Source organism: Sebastes fasciatus, chromosome 13, assembly GCF_043250625.1.
Source record: "Sebastes fasciatus isolate fSebFas1 chromosome 13, fSebFas1.pri, whole genome shotgun sequence".
Classification (NCBI taxonomy): Eukaryota; Metazoa; Chordata; class Actinopteri; order Perciformes; family Sebastidae; genus Sebastes; species Sebastes fasciatus.
The window spans coordinates 21,921,100-21,947,314 of NC_133807.1; the positions used below are offsets into that span (position 1 = coordinate 21,921,100).

Here is a 26,215-nt window from a genome sequence, read left to right on the forward strand (position 1 = left end):
CAATCACACAGCGATAACTCAGATGTTGAGCTATTTAGAATTAAAGAGAGGGCCATGTGACTTCAAACGGAGGAGAGGCAGGTGAAAAGACACTTTTACTGTCAGCTAAGATAAAAAGAATTACATACAATCATGTAAATCAACAATGAAAATAAAAGGCTTTTTTCTTTATAATACTATAAAAATAAAAGGATAATACTATATTTATACAGTTTTGATACAGTTTCCTTTCATGCACTATATACAAGGATAGAGAATAAAATACCAGCTTCATTTAAAAGAAAATTAAGAACAATTGTGTAGCAACACTGTGTCATTATAGGTTGAAAGCTAATCAGCAGCAGCATTGTCAGCTGTATAAGGACTGGCAATCAACACTTTGACATTTTTTGAGTTTTCAAAATAACGTGAGACCACAAACAAAGCTTCCAAGAGGCTGAAAAAAGGCAAAAATACAACATGCAAACAAATCAAAATTACTTAATATGTTAAGGGGAATAATTTCAGGAATCATGAGCACAAACAAATGGCTTCAACAAAGAGGAAGAGAGTTGCAGAGAGATGAGAAATACACAGTCAATGCATTTATTTCATGATTTCACAAAATTTCCTGCCAAGTGGGTTAACACTAGGATCGCCAGGATTCTACCACCCCCTAGAGCCGCCGCAATGGTCTGCCAGACTGTCTTATATAATTTCATCGTTTGTGTTCACAAGCACAGCAATAATGCATTTGTTTGATGAAGTTACTAGAAATGATGGGAAATTAACAAAATATCACAAATCATAGAGCAGGATCGACAACCTTTTTTTTTTTTTACATATCATGAAAACCTCACTTTTTCAGTGCTTGTGCTCATACATTTGGGTATCTGGAGTGCCTACCAACCCACAAACTGTGAAATAAGACTAACCCAGTCAGTTTTTTGTGGGCTGTCTAGATCAGAAAACATGTGATTCAAGAAGCCATTCAGATTCGTCTCTCCTTCTTATGTCACATGCAGGTTCATTAGAATATACCACCAAAGGTGCACCATATTTTTCTCGCAAGCCAATCAGAGCAGCTTTGACAGACAGTATGAGGAAAAATAATGTGTATTTTGAACATTAAAGCATGTACACATGTTCTAGTAGAAACCCCAAATACAAGTATGAACTTGAAAATAAGCATGATTTGTCTCCTTTAACTAAAGCTGTCAGATAAATGTCGTGAAAGAAAAATATTTTTCCCTTTGAAATGTAATAGGGTCGAAGTATACAGTGCCAGAAAATGGTAATAATCAAGCAAAATACCTCAAAATTGTACTTCATTACCGCGCTTGTAAATGGACTTGGTTACATTCCACCGCTGCTCTAAACACAAACCTCACAGCATCCATCATGCATGATGACATCTTGTTCCCCTCTGATTTGTAGACACACACGCATGTCTATCTGGGGCTGAAGCCCACAGGCATGCACCCAGGCCGGAGTCCAAGCCGTGTCAAATCAGCGGAGTCTTCACCAGAGGCCAAATCTGTAGCGTATAATTAGCTTTTAATCAGCACCCTCATTCAGGCGAGCAGTAAAGATTAGCCCAGCTTGGGCTCTGCTTAAAATAAGCATTCATAAATGCGTGTGAAAGCCTCTGACCCATCGCATCCAATCATACACACACAATACAAAGCCCCCTCCCCGCTGTCCTCTCTCTTCTCGCGTTCCCTGCTCATGCCCGTAAAGCTCCTCTCTATTTTCCCCTCTCTCTTCTCCTCCCTCTGCTCTGAATTTGTTAACATTTTCCAGGGATGTTACTCTGCCCATCCTCATTTTTACAGGAAATATACAGAAACCTCTGCTGTTGAAATACAGTTCATTGTTTGCCCATGTACAAGGGCACACACCTACACACAAGCCTATACATAACACAGCAAGCCTGACCTTCATGACACCTTCTGCGCCGGAGGGTCTATTTGGATAATCCAATATGGAGAATTTAAAGTGAGTGTCTTTATTAAAAAAAAGCTGCTGGGGTTCGAGAGCGTAACATTTTAGATGAGCTCGTCTCGTCTAATCCCTGCCTCTCTCTGGGGTGAGCCGCAGCATTTATGCCAGTAATGAAGTGCAGTGAGATGAAAGCCTTTTTAATGGGATTTAGTTAAACTGGGACACAAACCAGAAAGTCAGGGAGAGGGGAGGAAAATGCTTCCTCATCATCACAGCTAACGTCACTGTTATTTCTGCTCTCATGCATGCCGTGATTAATCAACGAATAAGTGTGTCGCCTCTCTTTCCTATTGGCTATGATAAGTGTCAATCACAGACATCCTGTTATAAAATCATATTCCTTTCTCTCCGCTCAAATGCCTCGTCCTCTGTTGGTCGGGACTTTGGTATACGTATATGTCGCAGGTTGAGTCGGCACATTGTGTGAGTGTACGAGTTTGTGGATGACAGGCTGGCTGGGTGGTTCAGGTTCAGTCTCTTGCAGCCAAACATCCTGATTCAGATCTACATTAAGTGTGTGTGTGACAAGAGCTCCAGCTATAGAGATCTGCAAAGTGACATGGTGCAAGACTGTGTGTATGCCGTACTCTGCTGTATCTGTCCTTTGAGTCATTATGTTGTGTGTCGAAGTAGACAGTCAGTGTGTAGAAGAAACGATCCTTAGCTGGAAGTTGAGACACAAAGCTCGCAGCCCCAGGCAGTCTCTTTGTTCTATGATCTGGAAGAAACCACTGACAAACATACACAGCACACACAGACACACAGAGCACATTACTGCTTTATTTAAGCACCAATAGACCCAAACTAGCCTAAAAGGTACATCAATTTACATAATTGTTGCTGTTCTAAAAAATGGAAATGATGGGACGTAAGAGGGAAATACATGCTTATTGTAGTTTGATTTAGACGTCAGACAATTAGACTGTTATCAGGTCATTAAATAGGCGTTATTGGTGGTTATAAGCCTCATAGATGTGGGTCAGTAGGGCCCTGCTACAACCAATATTAGGTTTTATCATCTATTCACATTGTCGATCACCGAAAGGAGGTTTAAAATAAGACGACCATAGTAATTATGACCGAAGCAGAAGTGGAAGTCAGGCGCTGTAGTATAGACAGGGTCGAGGTCAGGGACGATGGATGGGACACAAAACACAGGGTTTTCACCCAGGAGGCCAGGTCCTGTGTGAAACTTACAACATGTACACATCTTTGTGTTCGCTAGTGTAAAGTTTCACTTTTGAATCACGGTTATTTTAAAGCTAAAACATGATGTTTTTCCCTAAACTTTACTTAGTTGTTTTGTTGCCTAAACCTGGCTAAAACCTTTTTTGTTTGTGCTCAAAACGTAACGTTTCATTCAGTTATACAACGTGTTAGAACATATTTAAGTTTCACTTTCACTTTTACAACGTAGTTGGGCGTAGTAGGCCCCTAATGACCACATCTATGGTGTTTATAGCCACTGATAACGCCTATTTAGTGGCCTGATATATGAATCAGGTGCAACATGTGTTGTCTGAGCCAGTTGCAGTTGATAGTTGGGAGAAAAATCAAATGGTGTGTCATGTCCAAGGATTCAAATCTTTTGCCTTCTACTCCAGCTGTTGCCTCTTGTTCCTGTTTGATTGTGTGTTATATGTCTGGAATTGGGACCATTGTTGCCACTGAGGAGCTGGTGAAATGACATAAATGAGAGCCTGAAAACAGAACACTGAAAAAGTGGTGCCACTTGTGAGAGAATTGTTCTGTAATCCATTTGATCCAGTTTTCAATGCAGAAAAACTGCTGAGGGGAGGTTTACCTTGGTCTTACACAGTTCACTAACCTTCAGCTCTTTGCAGAGTTAAATTGTTGCGCACATCGCGCCGTGTACCATTTCATCTACATTAGCCTTTTTCCTTCTTTCTTCACATTTTCTGCACAATTTGCAGAGTAAATGAGCAAACGTCTATTTCTATGTTGGTAAAGTAGCACTCAAAGTTTTGCAAGATATTCAGGATTGCGATGCAGACCACTAATGGTAGTCTACATGTTCCTCATTGTATTGTCAGTATCAGAATCAGGATCAGGTTTATTTTGCCAAGTACATACATACATGGAATCTGACTTCGGTTTTATGGTATAGACAAGTCAAGGGTTCTGGAAGTTGTAAACAATACAAATAGTGCAAAGAAATAAATACTGGATGGATATATATGGACAGGATGATTATGTACATTTGAGGATGTCTAAATACTGTATGTACAGTGAGTATGATTTATATTTACAGTGACAGATAAGTACATGGTACGATGTCTACATAAAGTGACAGATGATATGTACTTATAACAAAAGAATGTGCATTGAAGACTGTAAATTATTTTGTGTTATTGTCTAATGTATTTAGCTTTCTGATCATCCAGACTAGAAAACATCCGTGTTAGAGGATGCCAGTGTTTACGCGTGGGACGCCTGGGCTCTGTAAATATTCTTTTCGTATTCTTCAGGTCAGTTCTCAGCTTTAGAAGTGTCACTATCTACACCCTCTGACACTGCAGACAGAGCAAAATGGCATTTGAATACCAGGAAAAAAATCTGTGTTGAACGGTTGTCGCAGTGAAGCGTTCAGCCTGCGAGAGCCAGTGTGTGTGACCAGCGGTGAGTCCAGCTCGCTCCAGCCAGCCAGCGATCCTGCTGCCGCTGTGATGAGTTTGGCTCATGACCTCCTCGGGGCCGCGCTGCCATACTGGCCCCCTGCTTATTGTTCTGTCAACAGCATCTGTTGGGCCTGATAACAGGATTAGACCAGCCCCCTATAGGCCGGCTGGAGCTAGCCTGGATTAGCCAACCAGGCCTATGTTTTCATACATGTGAGTGTGAGTGTGTGTGTGGATGTAATATTAACTCTGAACCAATCCCTTCTATCCTGTCAGAGAACTTACACCACAGCCAAAGAGCTCTGAAACCAGCTTTCTCTCATCCAGCAGATAAAACCTGATTTCATTTTTCCTACCGTATTCTTCCCATTATCAATATGATACTTCCAAAATCTCTTGTTATAGCACAGACAGTCTATATGTTATGGGTTCACTGCAGGGAGGCACATCTGTATTAAGAATGGGCTCTCAAGTGCAAAGTAAATCGAGCATTATTATCCCGACCAATGGATTGAAGGTCGTGTCAAGGTCCAGTAGTGTGTTGCTCATGAATATTACATCTTTCTCTCCATCTTCATTACACGCTGTCCTGGTTTTCCAGGTAATAAACAGTTTCCCGGGTCAGAGAGGCAGGCGTACTAATAAATCCCTGGATTAGAATCCCATTAAAAGTAAAGCAGTATGATAATAATCTTTTTCAGAACATTGTCTTGTTTGTTGTGGCGCCTTCCAGAGTCATTTATCAGAAAATCGGTACAAAAGACAGGCCAACAAAAGCTCTTAACGTCTAGGAGACAAACACACACACGGGTCGATAATGGCCTTGGCACCCTGTAGGGATGTGAGAGGCACACAGGAAGGACGCCATCCCAGAATACACAGGGGGAATCTCACAGGAGCATGGCAACAACGTCCCCAGCCTCCTCTACTTCCCCCTGGGATACATATATCCCACTCTCTCCCCCTCGCCATGTTTTTCCCCTCTGGGAATATACCTGCCAAAGTGGTCGTGTTCCTGTGACATTCCTGCCAAGCAGCGCACCGGCTGATCTGTTTGGTTCCACTTGACCCAGGAATTTGGCAGCATTTTGGATTAAAAGTGGAGGAAAGGTTCTCCGTTGCATGTGAGATCTGTTTTACCGTGTGTGTTTTTCCCATGTCTGTGTGTTTCTGTGTCAAACAAACAGGTGAGACTGAAAAATCAGAGCTGTACCCTCAGTGGCTCAGAACAGAGTAGTGATTGTGAAAGAGAAGCTGAAGAGACGAGTAAATAAAGTAGTTGTCAGTCACGTACCACTCCCCATCCTCTCTTCTCCGTTCTGTCTCTCTAATCTGCATCCCACTCCTTCCAGAGCCGTAATCAGGGAAAGGGCTTCCCGCTGCGTAGAAGATGAAGCTATTGTGCGGCTTCGTGTCATGACACACTATCATACCCACAGTTTTTGCCTCTCCCTCACTGCAATTTCTCTCCCTGCTCGAACTGACATGCGCGTTGCCATGAAAATTATTTGAGACATTTCACAGAAATGCGTCTCTCCCGTTTCCTCGGCTCGTCGAGAGCTGCATTTAAAATGGCTGTCAGATGCCACGCTGCAGTGTGGTGATTGTCGTGCGCGTACAGCGTGTCACCGCGACTCGCTGTGTCAGGCTGCACCATTCATTTCCCACCAGTCAGATTAATCAGACAGTCTTCAGAAGAGGCTACTGGTCACCGTGCCTTCATCTCATGCTTCCTGATGGATGAGTCTGAGAAGCTGGTGCAGAGATGCAGTTTAAATCTCTCCTGGCCTTTCGATCAAACTCAGGCCAACCGGTCGCTCTTCACATCGCACACACGTTCTCAGTATACTGCTTGTGCAATATACAGCATTATGGATTATATTTTTATTTATAAAACATCAATCCTTAGTTTGATAAAAGATGCACAGTGTGTACACTTTGAGTTCACAAACATGTTCAGGTCAAAGCCCTCAAAATAAGTACACATGCCCTGTATCAATGATTATATTCTGTCTGATCCCGATCTGAGAAAATAGTTGTTGTTGTTGTAGATATCCTTTCATACAGACCAAATATGGACAGGAAGGGAAAAGAGGCATTTCCCCACCAAATTACCATATCAGGCCTATTTCCAGGTTGTATACTGCCCCCAACGAGGACCAATAATAAAGCCCGTACTGTATGTTTAGGGGAAGCTGTTCTCATACACACTTCGTAGCTATACCTATGACGAGTAATGCACTGTACTTTGTGTATATCCCGCAAAATCAATTTGTATGTAGTGTATGTTGTATGTTGTTTGACGTGTGTTGCTGGACATTTGGAGGAAAACGTTGTTGTGTTACAGGGACTATGATAAATGCAAATGCAGATCCTACTGTACTGATTGCATAAAAAAATTTACTTTTTTTTACTCAGATTTATGCATATGGTGTCTTTATATTTTGACAGTTTTCCTAAAGTTAGATTTTAAAAATTGCATTATTTCACCTGGCTTACAATATCACAATATATTGCAATATATTGAATCATAACCCCTGTATCATGATACACATCATATCGCCAGATTATTGCCAATACACTTACCAAAAACGTTGGCATTGAACATTACAAAACACTGTCATTATATGAATTATATAAGCAGCACAATCGTCAATGAAAGTGTTCAGTCCAGTGTATACCTCAGTTCTTTCCCAATGCATGCTTTGAGAGTCTCTGTAACCCTGTAGTTTTGATCTCTTCATTAAATTTGCTGATATTAGACTCATCCATAAATGCATTAATAACCAGGGCCCTGAAGTGCTCATTGACATTAAGGCCCAGTAGTTCAGGGTGCCTCTATGGGAAATTGTAAAACCTCCTTTGGGCAGGCGACTTTCTCTGTTCTGGGATCAATATATGGAGCCCCTTACACACTAAACTTACAATGGATCACAACTGGGAACACTTTAAACTCCAGTTGAAACCATTTCAGGTGTTTATGGTATTTTTTATTGTATCATTGTGTGTGATTTGTATTGTTCTGTGTGTGTTTTCCCGATTGAGTTGAATGTATTTGTACAGTGTAGAGGCCAATCTAGCGACAATTACTGCCTACTATTTAAAATGCTGTGGTTTGCAGCATTGGACCATATGTACATATCCCTCTGCTCTGAGGTGACAGAAGGAGTGAAAACTAATCAATACAATCACTCCAACACCACTCTCTTACCACCCTCTCTTCAAGCCAATAAATCAATAATAGTGAATTAATATAGTGAGAGGGTGATGGCATTATAGACTCTATAGAGTACCTCCTGTGTGCTGAGAGAGGGAGAGTGCTGTAAGGGCAGGCAGAGAGCTTCAGACGCTCCGTTTTACAACTTTGAACAAAACGCTGCCGTTTCCCGCCGCCTGCTCCTCTCCCTCCACCCCCTGACAGAGCCCGTCTATCTGTCTATTGTCTCGCCATCACATTGACTCCCTGTCACCGCCTCCTATCTATTATTCGAACTCTTCTGTCTGTCAGTCTCTGGCGCTCTGTTCCTCTCCACACTGTTAGCCTGTTTCTGTCAGACACTTTCTCATTCTGTGTCTTCTCGTCGCCCCCTTCGCTCTTTATCCCGACACTTGCTCCGTCTCATTTTAACAGGCATTTTATCATATATAACTACGTCTGTCTCTGTGCGTGTGCGTACCCCAGGCGTCCCGTCTGTCCTGGGTCTTCTTGATGATGAGTTCACACACACACACACACACACAGATCCACGTCAGCATGCACACACATACATACAGATGGTGTGCAGGTGTAACATGTGACATAGTCCAGAACAGGCCATTGCCTCCTCCAGTTCATATTGCAATATGAGACAGCCGAGGCTGGATTCCAGTGACACAGCTCATTCTCTCACTGTCCCTGCCTTTGTGGCTTCATTTTTTTCTCGTCCTTCCTCGGACATACGGTATATGATTTGTGTCTATCTGCTAGTGGGCCTTGTGTTCTCGCTGGTGATAGTCGTCATATTTTGTCTGTTTTTTTACCCGTAGTCCCATAGCAAGACAACTAGACCATCCAAAATTTTTAAATGTACGTCTGTCAAAGTTATAATAACGCATTAACACAAATTAATTTTGATGCAACTCATTTCTTTAACATTAACGCATTAACGCAACCTGCGATTTTTAGGTCGTAGCGGGCTCAGTTTAAGCTACAGTGAAGATACTGGCGTCGTATGAAACCAGAGAACTTAACGAATCCATTGGTACCAACCATGTCATACTAGCTTGTCAAGAAGGAGGTTAAATAACGCTCCAAACTTAAGCTAAATTTCGGCGAGGAAAAACTTGCATGGCCATTGTCAAAGGGGTCCCTTGACCTCTGACCTCAAGATATGCGAATGAAAATGGGTTCTATGGGTACCCACGAGTCTCCCCTTTACAGACATGCCCACTTTATGATAATCACATGCAGTTTGGGGCAAGTCATAGTCAAGTCAGCACACTGACACACTGACAGCTGTTGTTGCCTGTTGGGCTGCAGTTTGCCATGTTATGATTTGAGCATATTGTTTATGCTAAATGCATTACCTGTGAGGGTTTCTGGACAATATTTGTCAATGTTTTGTGTTGTTAATTGATTTCCAATAATAAATATATACATACATTTGCATAAAGCAAGCATATCTGCCCGTTCCCATGTTAAGAGTATTAAATACTTGACAAATCACCCTTTAAGGTACATTTTGAAGAGATAAAAAAATGTGATTAATTTGCGATTAACCGTGATTAATCGCATCGATTGAATCGATTGACAGCCCTATTTAAATGAAATACTTTAATTGCAATTATGATATGATTATTTATTATAACAGTCATAATTCATGACTCTTCTACAGCCAGTTTTATAATGCACTCTTTATGCCCTCTGTTATGACTCATACTTGTACTGTAGTGACACAGTTACGCATGCATACACACTGGATTTGCACAGTGGTGCTCACACACTGTTGCTATGTGGTTTGTTCCCTACAGTATGTTTGTTTATTTGTGTGTGTGTGTGTGTTAGCATGCAGAGGAGGAGGAGGAGGGGTGGTGGTTGCAGATTGTGCTCGGTCCAGTAGACCCCTCCCAGTCAGAGCGGAGCTGTCTCAGCTCGTCAGCATTAGACTCGCGTGGCACCCTCATCCGCCCCGACAGTCAGCCACAAGAAATGATGGGACGTGATAACCGCCCACAGCACCCATGTGACCCGGCGTGTAGGGACGTGGGTGAGGTGGTGGGGGTGTTTGATGTGATGGGAAAAACAAGAAGGCGGCGGGGTGATGTGTCCTCACAAAAGCAGAGGAAGAAACCATAGCTCCGTCTGGCACAACACAGACAAGACGCACAACACCTTGGCACGCACACACACATGTACACAAAGAGACACAGACACACACAGTGACGTTGGGTGCAGGCCACGACTGCTGTGATATTTTATCCGGTTGAATGGCAGTGAAATGAATCTCAGCATGCCTGGCTCTAGACCTTTAAGAGCCGTTGTCTTTAACTCCACATGCTTCAGCCGCTACAACCATACACAGAAACAAATATACACAGGTGGGTCCAACCTGATTATGGCTTAGACAGAGAAAGCAGCCTCCACTGTAAATAGACAGTGTAAAAAGTAATTTAGTGTATAAGTAAAGGTGCTCTATACAATATTCAGAGCATTAATATAGCAGAAAACAACTATTTGCTACGTAAAGATATAGAGGAGTAATGTCTACCTGAGCAGAGAGTGAAGTCCCTCTCTCCATTCGTGTTTGATGTAATCTGAACTTCATTTGCTTTGTTGACGGGCCAGCCGTACATGCTTTTAATGCATGTTTGTGCATGTGAGCGTCTGCCGCACTACTCTACACACAACAAACAGCGATATCAGTCTGACAATAACTAATAATAATTAATGCTGAATATGAATAATGTGAGATAATTCCTTATTCCATGCGCTATTTGGGGATTTATACATTATTATTACATACAGTACTTACATACAAAAAACACACACAAAGCATTCAAATAGTGATTTGGAGGTCGAATACAGTACCATGGCAACGGTCGAAGCTTTGAATCATTCGGGTCAGCCCTACAATACTGTCTGAAATCTTTCTTGGTATACCTAATGCAGCTGATCTGATTAACACTTTAATGATGTTGTTTTTTGGTAGATGTTATTAAATTGAAGTAGATCTCAAAATGAAATATGCCAAACCATAATCATAATTTTTACAGAAAGTGCTCAAGCTGTACTTGAAAAAGGGAAGATTAAGTGATTTATTAAGAGGGCCTCTTTTCCTGTCTATACTGTATGTCATCCAGGGTGTCTCCATGCAGAGTAATTCCTCCCAGCAGGCTGTCACAGACGGGGCAGAGTGAGGTTATGGGCCGGGTGGGGCTGTAACTTGGCCTTGGTGTGAAGGGAGAGGACAGAGAGATACAGCATGCATATCCAGGGTTTTTCCAAGGCCCAAACCCTATAGCCTTTCACATTTATGGCCCCCTTTTTACAGATTTTCCAGGCCTACCATCAGGTGCGTCAGACACTGTCATATTTCCAGGGCAGAGTGAAACCCCAGCGTTTCCACTGGGCCATACCTCTCAGAGGATTTCTTTCCCCTCTCACCTTCAATATCCCCTCTCACCCCTTTATATTGAACCGCATCTCAAATCACGGCTATTTCTCCTCTCTCTTGCCTCTCTTTCCGTCCTGTGTCTGATGGTCTGCTTCCATACTGTCACATTGTGTAAATCTGATGGTAGATGCCGTAGAGCTCCTTTGCTTCTTTGTAGTACTCTGTTTGTCTGATGTGTGGCACACAGTAACCACACTACACCCGTAATGTCTCTCCGTAGCGGTTTCAAGAGTACAATGTTTGCATGGATGATCCTCTAAAGCATGAAGCCTTGTTCAAAAAGCTGCACATGCAAACATCCTTTTATTAAACAGATAGGTTTACACATGAAACCACAAGTGGTTTAGCTGTCATGGTTTAGCGTCTAAGATACCTCATATGGCCCCTTCCTTCCTTACTTTCACTTGATAAATGCTAGGTTGACCTTGTTGATTGTGAGGACGGTCACTAGCCGCATTTATTATGTGAAAAAGCCCTTGCTTTCAACTCTGAATAGCCTTATCTTCAGTGAACAAAGCAGCATTCTGCCACTGCAATGACTCTCCTTCCCTTTATCTGAGTCGACGAGCACACTCGCATCCACTGACTGCCTTATTGTATTATTTATTGGACCCAAAGACACAAGCTCTTCAAGGTGAATACCACCAAAATGTACAAATGTGTTTGTGAGTGCTGTGCCTAAATATATTCACTCTTTATATTTATATATACTGTACATACACTCTGGCAACCAACGTGTGTAATTGCAAATTATTAGCCCTTTGTTTTCACCTTGATTTTACTGATTACCATATCCAAATTAAAGTGAAAAAATGGTTAATGCGTTTTTCATTTGTAGCCTTAAGGCAATAAAAGCTAGAACATTTGAAAGCATGTGTAGACATTTTTTTGTCCTTTTAATACTTTATAGGCCAGGGCACTCTCATCAGTATGTGTGAACATGAGTAACCCTGCAAAAACAAGAAAGCAGGAGTCTAATATGTGGTAATGTACAGCCCGGAGCCACTCATCTGATAATGAATAAGAGATTGATTTTTGGCCTCATGCAATGTTCGTCTGTTATAGCGAAGCACTAAAGCAGAAGATGATTATTTATTCAACGTCAGTCAACCTGGCTGTTGTCACTGTCGTCTTTTCTGCGTTTTCCCGATGGCTCGCACAGGAGCTCAGCTCTACACCAACCTGACAATACAGTTTTCCATTTCTGCCTTTACAGGGTAACTTTGGTATATTTCAACCCTGAACCCTATTTTCCCATATTTTTGTGTCTAAGTGACTAATGGGGACAACAATTTTTTTAATTGGTCCAGTATTTAGGGATAACGCTGTAGCCGGCAGCTGCTAAATGAGCTGTGAGGGCAAGTGAGCAGCATCAATGTTTCGTTATGTTCATTAAAAGGGCTTGTTTTTGCCACTGACAGGCTCAGATTGTTAATGTAAGTGTCTGACAACATTATGGAAAGAACCCTACAGATCAATAAAATGTTTTCTTACCTTTCTCTTCAGCCGGTCTGTTTGTTATTGTCTCCAAGTCCCGCTCAAGGAGAAGACTCATAGTGAAATCTGAATATCCGTATACTCTGGCTCAAATAAATACGGGCGGCCATCGGATTCAAAGACCTCATCCACATTGTGGAAATCATTTAAATATTCAGCCATGACATTGGACTTCTTTTAGATTACACTAAGCTACGCTTTCTGTACTCCAACAAAACAAACCATGGATGTATTCCACTATTCCATCGTTGTCTTACGGCAACACGTCACCTCGCCAGATTTCAGAACCAGACTTCTTCTTGAGCGAGACTCTTTCCATAATGTCAGACACTTATAATAACAATCAGAGCCTGTCATGGTAAAAAAAAGCTCTTTTAGAGGACGTAAATGACGGTGCCAGTTTGCCCCGATAGCACCATATTACAGCCTGTGAGCGGCTGCCGTCTACAGCATTCTCCCTCAATACTGGACCAGTTTCAGAAGTTGTTGTCCCTATTAGTCAGTTAGATACAAAAACATGGGAAAATAGGGTCCAGGTTAAAAATGCCGGAGTTACCCTTTAAGAAATACTCGTGAATGTATGCTCAGATAGTCTGAACCATGCTAAAACATAACAAAAATGCATTGTAAGACAGAATGTCCCACCAATATTTGAGTGAACTTGATCATTTTTGGAGTGAAGTCATATTAGATAATTCTGATGTGTCCTCCCAGAAGCTACATCTCTAAGACGACCAAGCATGCTAGCATTTTATTAGCTGAGGGGGCTATCTGAAGGCTCACGTCACATGCAAATATCGTACTTACTGCCAGACACTGAGGAGGCGAGAGCTCCAATTATTTTGACTTGTTAATGTTTAGACTGTGTCACCGTCTCTGCGTCCCCCTCCTCGCTTATAGACAGCTTTGTTTGGGACTGTCTCTCTACTCTAAGATGTTTCCCACTGAAAAGCGGCTCTGAGCTGCCCTTTATCGGAGGTGATGAAGTTCTTTCTCATGTGCAGCAACACAGCTGAACATACGCTGAAAAAATTTTTAATGTATAACTCCCTTTAATTACAGTTTGGAGTGCCAAGGCTGCAATTAAGGAATAAAAGTACAATCCAGCATTATTCATTCATTGTACAGTATTAAACTCTCGCTGGCCTTGGGAGTGAATGAAATATAGAAGAGTTACAGTTTACCACACTGATTCAGAATAAAACTGAAAATAATGAGAAAACAAGGGACATACTTACAGTAAGGTGGATTTATTATAGTTGTGCTTTCAAGGGCTGCAGCGGCTACAAGGTTATACCACGTGGGGACCGCATTAACTACAATTAGTCAGCAAGGGCTGCTTGTGTTTTTTACCACGTTTCTGACTTGTAGGGATTGTTGAGAGTAAAGACCACATAGTCTTCTTTTCAACGCGCATCTAGTAATGCCATTTCCACTGCAGATCTTCCTCTGTTCAACCCTCTCTATATCACAGGGAAAGTATGGGACAATGTATATCCAATAAAAAACTGACTGGTAGTTGAGAAAGGCATCCCTGTGTTAGACAGTTGATAATGTGTTACAGCTATGCAAAACCATGACCTTCCAAGGAAGACAACAGCAGTGAGTTGTTTTCCTGCAAGCATTTCAGAGACGGAGTCGAGTTCGACATAGATTTTTCACATTACGATACATAATTGTGTGCATGAGTTTTCTCACGGATCTTCCATTCAGCCAAAGTCATCTGGTTATTCTTGGCAGCAGTTACGTCAGAATGACTGAAGACACTCTTGTGTTTCCTATTCCACTTGAAGCACGAAGCAGACATTAGGATTCCTACCTGCCGTTCGTTCCCCTCAGCCAGCAGTTTCCCCTCTCTCCACCTGATCTGTTTCGCTCTCCCTCACCTCCTCCTCCTCCTCCTCCTCCTCCTCCTCCTCCTCCCGCTCCCCCTCCTTCATCTTCCACTTGTGAACCCAGCCAAGGCAACGAAACACATTGATGATTTATTTATTTTAGGGAACCCATCTTTCCGCTCTTTCCTTACAACTTGCTCTCTCCCCCTCACACACACACACACTGTCTCTTCTTGTGTTTGTCTGTCTGTGAAACCATATGTGACAGTGATGCTAAATGGGGCGTCCTCTCTCCTGGTGTTGTGATGAGATGAGGAATGTGCAGGTGGCAGAGCTTACAACGCACACACACACACACACACACACACACACACACACCTCTCCTCTGCAGTGTCATGCTGAGATGACAGCATCTCCCAGCTCTGGGGTTAACTCACATGATCGAGCCATTTGACTCTATCTGCTCCATTTTTGAAGGATACACAATGTGTCGGTCGGGGTGACGACATCATCTGCAATAAGACCTTTTAGTAACAGACATATGTTAGTGCTTTTAAGTGCATTAGTTCAAGAATTTCAATTATTATCAGCTCAACATATCTGCTGTAGCCAGGGTTATTTTTGGAACAGTTAACTGCACAGCGACTGTTGGCTGCACACAGTCTCGCCAGCCATCGCCCACAACATTCACGTTTTGTGTTAGCAGGGGAAGCCTAGTGAATCAAAACCTTATGTTACCTGTACATATACAATCTTACTCATAAGCAAAACTGACAGGCCTGGCCATGTATCATTTATAGTTGCTCAGAATAATATGGTTCTCTTTCCTAGGCAGCATACTTTACGAGGAGTTTCATAAGTTGAATGTAATGATTTTATTAATGGCTCATAAATAATGTATGAGTCTACTGCTATATAGCTGAAGTATAAGCCATTTGAAAGACCAATGTCTGGGTTGCCAGGTTGGTAAAGGGAACATATCATGAAACAACCTGGTCTCACTCCGAACTTGTCAAATACTGCCGATTGGGCAGCGCCCCTCAGCGTCGGAAACCGACACACGGAGTCACCCTTTAGCAACAGTATGTGACGAACCGGGCTTTCAACTAACCCCAATCTAAACCCACTGTGGCGTTTTTTTCGATGGTCAGAGCAAGTGACGCAGTATTAATAGATGGGTCTATAAAACACAGGACTTTTAACCAGGAGACCGCTGTTCGTGTCCCGTGTGACACTAAAAATAACGTTGACTTATTTTGTCACGTCAGTTGTTAGTCACGTGACTCATTCGTATCGTCATTCCTGTGAGTCACGTGATTCATTAGTCAGTGAAGTTAACGTCAACCACGACCGTTTCCTAACCCTCACAAAGTGGTTGTGTTGCCTAAACCTAACTTCCTGTGAAAACAGAGTTTATTTTGAAAGGACACTATGCATGTAACAAGCGTATATTGACACGTTGTCCCTGGTCTGTCCAAAAGTAACGCAAGAGGGGTACCCTGTGCGTCAATCCCAGATGCCGAGGGGCACTAACCAAGCGGCAGTATTTGACGAGCTGCATGAAAAACTCACTTTTTCAGTGCTTGTGCTCATACATTTGGGTATCTGGAGTGCCTACCAACCCACAAACTGTGAAATAAGACAACCCAGTCAGTTTTTCGTGGGCTATTTAGATCAGAAAACATGAGATTCAACAAGCCCTTCAGATTTGTCTCCCCTTCCTATGTCAAATGCAGGGTTATTAGAATATATCGCCCACAGCTTGAGAACTACCTTTACAAAGGTGCACTATGTTTTTCTATCAAGCCAATCAGAAAAGACTTTTTCAGGAGGGGGTCTTAAAGAGACAGACAAAAATAATGTGTTTTTTTATCATTAAAGCATGTCAACATGTTCTAGTAGAAACCCAAAATACAAGTATGAACCTGGAAATGAGCATATGTCTTCTTTAAAAATGTCCTCCTCCAGTATCCTTTGTCTTTTTATCCAGCCCTTTAATTCATCAGTCACATCACCACTTACGTTCTGTAAAAGAGCTGCAGAGCATCGAAACCAGAATCCATTTATTAACATGTTATTACTGCAACATTTATAACTCCAGCTGTGATGGATTATCAGAGTGAACGATCTAAAAAGACAAAGGAGAGGGGGGGTGCACACCTGAGTGGTAAATGTTGCAGTAATAACCTGTTAATAAATTGGTCCGATGCTCTGCAGCTCTTTTACAGTAGTGAATAATAGAGGAGGACACCAGCCAGATGGATTTTTCACAACCTGGCAACCAAAATGTTGTTCTTGCAAATGGGTTGTTTTTTTATTTATGAACCAATGATAAATTATTTATTAAACATATTAAACTGTTTGCTTAGAGAGACTTTCTCTGGGGTCTAATTGACCGAAAACCTACAGTGCTTATGTAGGATAAGATACTGTACTGGGGGTGTTGCGATACACAGATACTGACGATAACCGTGATATTTAAAAATAAAATACTTATATCATGTTAATAATTCACTCATGATATGATATGTAGACAACCCAGCGCCTCTTAAATAATTTTATAAATACAGTTATGATTACAGACTCTCTCTCCACCTCCCTACACTCGTATTTAGAGTATAATTCATTTGCCAAAAAAGAGACAAAACGCACATTAAACAAATTTAATTTATCCTTTTCTATAGATATCACAATAATATCGTTATCGTGAATTCTTTTGGTTATTGTGAAGTGAAAATATTATTTTGACAGTGGTACTGTACATTTCTTTTTGTAAAACAAAATATGTTTGAAAGATATATGCGTAGCCCACGTATAAAACATGAAATATTTTATTATTTGGTATAATAACAAGGCTTTATGGTCATCTCTGTATTTTATCACCTTTATCAAATTCAATATTTTTACATATTAGGTTTTAATAAGGTCAGAAGAAGAGAAAAAATGTATGTATATTTAAAGTGAAAATTGTTAAATTTACAGTTATTATGATCATTTTTACACATACGGCAGTCATGTGTGTGGGAACCCAAACAATGAGGACGTAAAGCCAATCTCATTATGTTGACCCAAACTCTCACTTTTATTTTCTCATTTCTCTTTTGTTGCTAAAGAGTGACTCTGAGGGACACAAGAATAATATTCTGATGTGCAAGTTGACCGAACAAGCTAATCACCTAAAACACGGCTGCTGTTATATGACTGGGCATCTTCCACTGTCACCCATCAGCATCTCTGTCTTTCTTGTCCACCCATCTTCAAATTACTTTAGCGGCTCACAGTCGACCCTCTCCGTCCTCCTCCAGCCTCCTGTCAGTCTTTCTGTCACTTCGTTAGTTAGTCTCTCTGTCAGTCAGTCCGGGAGCCGGCCGAGCCGTTACGCTCCGAGGGCGTTCCCTCCTAACGCTCTTCAATTCATTTGTTTGTTTGTCAGAGAAAGGATCGAGAGAAGAGAGGAGAGATTTTGGTCTTGTGAGAGATGGTGAAGTGGAAAAATATATATATGCCACTGAAGTAAACAAATTGCTAGAGGGTTTGAGAGAAAGGGAGACAGAGAGATGTCAATTTAGAGAGTGAGAGCTTAGTGTCCGATTTTAAAAAAGAAGAGTGTGAGAAAGAGAAGAATGTCCAGAGTTTATTTAAGACAAAGATGTTATTTTACAGTGAGAGAGCTGATGGTTTAGAGAGAAAAGGGGGGAGGCTGAAAGCTGTTAGTTTAGAGAGAGAGAAAGATAGATGGCTGTTTGCCTCGTGTGCTGCTGCCAGTCATTACCTAGTCGGGCCTCAGAGGCAGGTTGGCAGCGCCAGCTCTAATTGAGGAGGCCGGTGGCTCGGAACAGCAGAGAAAGAGGCAGGGCTAGCTTTCCTCTTTGATGGTTCATAAATTAGCCTGTCAGTCATTACATCCTGGCGTGTGGTTGGGATCAGAAAATACCATTTCCAAACACATTTGCATCTGTCACAAGTTCCCATATACTATAAAGCAGAAGCTCATAAAGCCTGGCTGTGTGCATGTTGAATGTTTTGTTGTAATTATGGTGAACACCATGCACGTACACTGTGAACTGTCAAGTTGATTTTTTTTTTTACAAAAGATGTACAACGATGTTGCCATAGACTGTAAATAAGAAGTGGATGTAGTCGCCGTTATGTCACCCATTGGTTTGTGGACTCCCGTTTGGAAGCCTCGAGATCAGCATTTTGGCTGTCACAATCTTGGTTCTTTGCAACCAGACGTGACACGAGATGGTGGAGCTAAGTACAACCGAACGTTGAATAAGATATTTTTTGGCGACCAAAATGGTTACAATTAACTTTCATGCACTGAAAACACACTGTGAAAGGGTTAATTGGGCAATTGAGACCATAAACTCATGTTTTCCAATGTTTACTGAGGTAATAAATCAAGTGAGAAGTAGGCTCATTTTCTCATAGACTTCTATACAATCTGACTTCTTTTTGCAACCAGAGGAGTCGCCCCCTGCTGGCTGTTAGAATTAATGCAAGTTTAAAGACCCAGACACACCAACCCGACATCGAAGAACTTGCGGCGATGAAGGACGACTGTACCTTCGCCTCAAGTTCTTCGTTGTCTTGGCCGTCAACTTGCACTTGAACACACCGCAAAGACTACAGCCGACGGTCAGTTCGCCATACGTTCTGCGCCTGCGTGACGGGAAATAACTCTCTACACCAGCAGGTCGCAGTAGTCTGTATTCATCATTGAAAAAGGGAACCCGGAAGACGTAGGACAGCGGATAAAAGCTGTCGTTACAATACGTAGATGAATCAAAGCAGCGTTTGCTTTCAAGATGGCCATGTCGTGTGAAAATATCCGTCTATTGGAATGATCAGATGTGATGAAGATGAAAAATGAGAAGAGCCTTCTATGTGCGCCCTCTTGACTTTACTCGTTGGTTTGCTTTCCTCACTTCCGTTTCTCTTCTCTTGCACTGATTCGTTTAAGCTGAACAGCCAATCAGAGTGATTTCTCTCACCGACGGGCTCCACCGCCAATTCAACATGCTGAAACTGGCTGACGGATGACCGTCGGCTTGGTGTGTCAGGGCCTTAAGGCACTTCCGCATTGGCTTCACTTTTCACACTCCGGAGTTGCCGACTGGATGTTGCCAGCAGAATAAAAAAGATAATCTACAGCTATGCATCAATACCCATTACCGCAGAGGAGTGGCAACAGCATGTGTCTTGTTCAGTAAACCACAAAACTCCCAAACCCCCGCACAAGCTCATCAAAAACAGCCGTGTCACTCTCATCACGCTCTTGCTTTCCCGCCGCTTATTGGAAAACAAAAAGGTGGACATTACGAGGCTGTCACGCCATGACAGGTATTGATCAGGCCGCTCCTGAGAGACAGCTAGATGAACTTCACATCAGCACCAGAGAGAGAGAACTTCTGGGGATTTGTTGCCATCTGTTAATGACTAATACAAGTTGGGATATGTGAGGAGAGTTTAGGCAGAAGAGGGAGGGGAGGTGGGTGGAAGGATGTTGTTGAGATGCCCAGATGCCACCGCTAAAAAGATGTCACATAGTATTAGACTCGCACGGCGCTGTCATCTTCTCAGGTGACAGCAGCTATCTCCATATTTCACGCTTCCTCTTCCGTCCTCCCCTCAGGTCTCGTGGCCTCGCTGTCACGCTGTCCCGGAGCACCCAACACCCCCCCGCCACTCTCTCCCACCCATCACCCCACCCCCACAGCCCATCCACCCAGAACCAACCCGGCCCACCACGGTGACAGCGGCGGCACGCTACAGCGAACACACACACTGCATGATAATTACAAGCCGCTCACCTCTTCTGTAGTTTCCACCTTAGCTTTCCATCCTCGAAATCACACATACGATGTAAACAGACATCAACATTTCTGTTCATCTGTCACATTTGTCACACTTCAGTTCTAGTATTGAAATCCAGCTTTGCATCCTGTTTGTATTTGCAGATATAACAGTGACTTTAGCTGAGCAGAAAAGCACAGAGTTGTGGAAGGACGACACAATTTTGTAAGACTTGAGTGTGCCTGCTTGACCTTCTCTTCTCTCCAGGGTCCGTCACTCGTCACCATAGATACTCAGCTCTCGGCAACTCAGTAAATACCATTAGTATTAACAAAGTCCACCAGTGGTAACCGCAGATCCCCCCCCGACCCCACTCCTCACTCATGAAGAGAAATAATCACGTTGGAGATTATTTGTGCTCTCCTGACGGACATTACAGTACTTGCACCATGGCAACTTGAAATGAGCAAGTATGATAAAATCAGTTTACCATGACACAGTTTTAAAGCGTGTCAGATTATTTCAGTCTCCCCTCCAGGTGTACAGTGTGAACAATATGAACTGTATGTTGCATTACTATATGTTTTTTTCATGTTGGCATATCAGTCAATTTTGCTTTAAGTCTTAAATGAGGCTGCACGGTGGTGCAGTGGTTAGCACTGGCGCCTCACAGCTAGAGGGTTGCAGGTTCGAATCCGGCTTGGGACCCTTCTGTGTGGAGTTTGCATGTTCTCCCCGTGTTAGCGTGGGTTTTCTCCGGGTACTCCGGTTTCCTCCCACAGTCCAAAGACATGCAGGTTAGGTTAATTGTGGATTCTAAATTGCCCGTAGGTGTGAGTGTGAGCGTGAATGGTTGTCTGTCTCTATGTGTCAGCCCTGCGATGGACTGGCGACCTGTCCAGGGTGTACCCTGCCTTCGCCCAATGTCGGCTGGGATCGGCTCCAGCCCCCCCGCGACCCCTAACGGGATAAGCGGTTGCAGATGGATGGATGGATGGTCTTAAATGATTCTCTGCAGTGAGGTGAGCTAATTCTGTGATTGACGTGTTTTCCAATAACTTGCCTTAGTCATTTTAACCATAGACTGTATATAAGAAGTGGACGTAGTCACCGTCACGTCATCCATTGGTTTGTGGACTATGGTTTTGAAGCCTTGAGTTTGGCATTTTGGCTGTCGGCATCTTGGTTTTTGGCCGTCGCCCTCTTGGTTCTTGGCTGTTGCCATCCTGGTTTTTGGCTGTCGCCTTCTTGGTTCTTGGCCGTCGCCTTCTTGGTTTTTGGCCGTTGCCCTCTTGGCTCTTGGCCGTCGCCTTCTTGGTTTTTGGCCGTCGGTCTCTTGGTTCTTGACCATCGCCATCTTGGTTTTTGGCCGTCGCCCACTTGGCTCTTGGCCGTCGCCTTCTTGGTTTTTGGCTGTCGCCATCCTGGTTTTTGACCGTCGCCATCTTGGTTCTTGGCCGTCGCCTTCTTGGTTTTTGGCCGTCGCCTTCTTGGTTTTTGACCGTCGCCATCTTGGCTCTTGGCCGTTGCCATCTTGGTTTTTGGCCGTCGCCTTCTTGGTTTTTGACCGTCGCCATCTTGGCTCTTGGCCGTTGCCATCTTGGTTCTTGGCCGTCGCCTTCTTGGTTTTTGACCGTCGCCATCTTGGTTCTTGGCCGTCGCCATCTTGGTTCTTGGCCGTCGCCTTCTTGGTTTTTGGCCGTCGCCTTCTTGGTTTTTGGCCGTCGGCCTCTTGGTTCTTGACCGTCGTCATCCTGTTTTTTTGCCGTCACCATCTTCTTTTTTTAGAACCGCTGTATTGAAGAAGACTTGAAACAAGCGATTGAGACCATAAACTCATGTTTACTACGTTTACTGAGGTAATAAATCAAGTGAGAAGTAGGATAATTTTCTCAAAGACTTCTTTACAATCAGACTTCTTTTTGCGACCAGAGGAGTCGCCCCCTGCTGGCGATTAGAAAGAATGCAAGTTTTAGGCACTTCCTCATTGGCTTCACTTTTCTGACCTGGAGGTTGCTGCCTGGTTTTAAGAAGAATATAATTTTAAGATTCAGCACTACAATAATCAGCACCACAAAAAGGCCTGGATCATGTTCCCTGGCAACATTGTGGGAAGTGCTACATTTATGTGGGCAGGCAAAGTGCAGGACTTTGACACCAGAGACCTCCACTTGTGTCCAAGTTTGGGCAACAAAAGCACTTTGGTTAAGGTTACAGAAAGATTGCGGTAACCCAGTGGCATTGTGTTTTACTCAAAACGTATTTGCTGTTGCAAATTAGTAGTATAAAACTGTTATTTCTAGGAGACAGGGTTGTAAAATGAGCAATGTTGCAGAGGTCATATGGACCACTGAGAGATGTAACCTTGTGTTCTATACTCCAGAGGAGTGACGGTCTTTTAACATATAGAACAAATCGTCTTGGCTGAGGCTGACTGATGTAAAGCTTGGAGCCATTCCCGTGTTTCTCATTAGCCCCGGCTCTGGTGTGCCAGCCATCAGGCCGATGGTTGGCATGAGGCAGCAGGACAGCCCAGCTGCCCCCGTGTCCTCCACTCTGCCCCAGGGGAGAGTTTCTGGGTGCACCGCTGCCTCTGTGAAAGGCGAGAAACGGAAACCTGGATCGGAGGGGAAAGGTAGCTCACACCCCACATAGCACTCTGTCAGAGGCAATATTTCATGTTTAGAGGGAACTCTCCATCAGTAGTCTGATCTCTACTACTCTACTCACTGCCGCCACGCTCCACTTCCACACCTGCAGTGTAACTAACTACACCATAACAAACTGATAAACGGCATCATGAGGAGGTTATTGATATGCAAGTATGACATTAGAACATTTAAATGCACAATAGAGACAGCAGATGAACAGTTTATTATTTCTGGTTGCAGAGCGGATGTCAGGAACAATCGAGACACATTTTGAAGGCCTTTTCCCACAACGATGACATGAACAGAGCAGCCGGCATTTCTGACAAACCAGCGAGAGAGAGGGAAAAAGAGCAACAAGAGATAAAGGCAGAGAGAGAGGCGAGTGTACGATTAGATGGATACACAATTTGAGGAGAGGAGAGGGAGAGGAGGAAGGGGGGAGAAACGGGTAAGAGAAATAAGAGCGGGAGAGAGGCAGAGAGGGAGCAATTTAATGCTGTAATTAAGTTCCTGATAGCACCCTGGGAGATGTGCTTTGGAGTAGCTCCAGGACAGCTTAGCATTGCACCAAGGCTCTTCAACCCACTATCTATGCTTCCACACATACACACACACACACACACACACACATACACACACACACACCATTCGAACTAACAGAAATTTAATACGAGCAGGCTCTCTGTGCTCTCGAGCCAATTCCGAATCCCCGAATATGTGTCAGCTTCACCAAATTATGCATCGACAAGAAGAGACACAAAGGAGGAGCAGACTGGCAAGAGAGATGGCTGTGAGAAACCATCACTCGCAGTCACTCTCCCGTCGCTCTCGCTCACACACTGCCGCGCACACGAGGCAGCCGCCTTGACAAGTGCACACAAATCAACCTTACGAGAGCACGAATGGAAACCTGTCTCAGGATATATTCTTTTCTTTCCCTTAATGTTTACAGTGCTCCTATCATGCTTTCTGCCACCTGAAGCCGCTCTGTGCTTCCTACTGCACCTGATGTGTTTTTCTTTTTTCTACTTTCTTCTTTGGACTGCATGGCAGGGCATACATATGACTCAAACATCAGTTACTGTACAGTGCTGACCTGCGGGACAATAATTATTATTTTTTTTTTTTCGCTCAAAGTCTTTTTATTGGAATTCTGTACAAAATCCAATAAATAATTGTACAAACAAATTATACCCCCCCATCCGTATAACAATATTACTGCACCATTAAATAAGCAGAGTTAATTTCATAAACAATTACATTTATACATATAAATGAATTAAATCCGATAGCAATATAAATTAAACATATACCAAAAACATAAAAAATAAATAATAGAATAAAAAAAGGAAAGGCCAAGAAAAAACAAGAAAAATAAGTAAATTAAAAATAATAATAATAAATAAATTTTAAAATTTTAAAAAACTAAGTATAAGTTGTGAATTATATGTAATATGGGGTCAGCAGTTTAAAACTTCAATATCAGTTGTATCCATTTTTTCTGTATAGATTAAAAAGGGTCTCCATATAGCATAACATTTCTGAGCACACCCTCTGGTAATATAGCGAATCTTCTCCAATACCAAATGATGTATGAGATCTTTAAACCACATCCTAAAGGTTGGAGGATACTTCTCCTTCCATTTAAGAAGTATAAGTCGTCTAGCCAAGAGAGATGCAAAAGCTATCACATTCTTTGCCTGGCGACTAAGATGTATGTCTCGTGAGACTATAAGTTTGACTTAGAGGGCTAATGTGGTGCCAAGTTGCACAGGTATGAAGAGGAAAAGTAGCAGCTAATTTCCCCCATCTGGGCATTCACTGTCAAGTTAAAGAGGTGCCCACTGGGAAGAGGAGGAGGTAGGACTACAGAGAGGAAGGGATGACAAGGAGAGGAGGAGAGAGAGAGAGAGAGAGAGAGAAAGAGAGAGAGAGAGAGGGAGAGAGAGAGAGAGAAGAAGAAGAGAGAAAGAGAGAGAGAGGGAGAGAGAGAGAGGAGAGACAGATAAGAAGAGAGAGAGAGAAAGAGAGAGAGAGAGAGGAAGAGAGAGAGAGAGAGGGAGAGAGAGAGAGAGAAGAAGAAGAGAGAAAGAGAGAGAGAGGGAGAGAGAGAGAGGAGAGACAGATAAGAAGAGAGAGAGAGAAAGAGAGGGAGAGAGAGAGAGAGAGAGAGAGAGAGAGAGAGAGAGAGAGAGAGAGAGAGAAGAAGAGAGGGAGAGAGAGAGAAAGAGTAGGAGAGAGAGAGAGAGAGAGAGAGAGAGAGAGAGAGAGAGAGAGAGAGAGAGAGAGAGAGAGAGAGAGAGAGAAGAAGAGAGGGAGAGAGAGAGAAAGAGTAGGAGAGAGAGAGAGAAGAAGAGAGAGAGAGAGACAGAGAGAGAGAGAGAGAGGGAGAGAGAGAGTAGAAGAGAGAGAGAGAGAGAGAGAGAGAGAGAAGAAGAGAGACAGAGAGAGAGAGAAGATAGAGAGAAGATAGAGAGAGGGAGTAGAAGAGAGAGAGAGAGAGAGAAGAAGAGAGAGAAGAGAGAGAAGAGAGGGAGAGGGAAGAAGAATTGAGAGAGAGAGAGAGAGAGAGAAGAAGAGGTAGAGCGAGAGAGAGAGAGAGAGAGAGAGAGAGAGAGTAGAAGCAGCCCCTCTCCTCTCCTCTCCAGCAGCCCCATCATTCCTCGCCTCCTTCAGGCCACGCGGAGCAGCAGAAAGAGCAATAGGATTTAAACTGAGGATAACGCGCATCAATAGGATCTGAGATTTCTCGGGGATTGGTCACCAAAGACGGAGGGAAAAACGGATAATAGTTGTCGTTACAGAGACAAGAGAGAGGAGGACAAGTGAATTCACTCCGACAGATTCAGAGGCTCTTTACAACTCTACACCTGTGCGTAGTGCATGTCCTCTCTCTCTCTCTCTCTCTGTCTCTCTCTCTCTCTCTCTCTCTGGGGATAAAAGTGCGTAAAATCTTTTTACCGTTTTTACGCACGGTGACACGCCGAGCTGGAGAGACTCGGATTCGGTCCTGGACGCACGATGCTGATCGGTAAGTGTCAAACACCTTCAGTCAGTACTCCTCCACTCTGTTCCGGTGATGATGATGTGGCTGCGCTCACTATAGTAGTAATCCTTATATGACATATTCAGGTCCATGTGGATGTTATAGAGATGTT

General features: G+C 43.0%; 1 protein-coding gene across 8 annotated transcripts in view; it reads left to right on the plus strand.

The window, feature by feature from the left end:
• The window catches only part of znf385c (zinc finger protein 385C), a 176,648-nt gene that overhangs the window by 90,861 nt on the left and 59,572 nt on the right, over nucleotides 1-26,215 (plus strand). For 2 of the 8 annotated variants that reach the window (XM_074656168.1, XM_074656167.1), the window contains exon 1: nucleotides 25,732-26,088. The exons of the other annotated variants lie outside the window; for them this stretch is intronic. In XM_074656168.1, coding sequence (XP_074512269.1) covers nucleotides 26,079-26,088 — 10 coding nt within the window. In that variant the 5' untranslated portion in view covers nucleotides 25,732-26,078. Of the gene's footprint in view, nucleotides 1-25,731; nucleotides 26,089-26,215 lie in introns of those variants that run through there. 8 annotated transcript variants of the gene reach the window in all.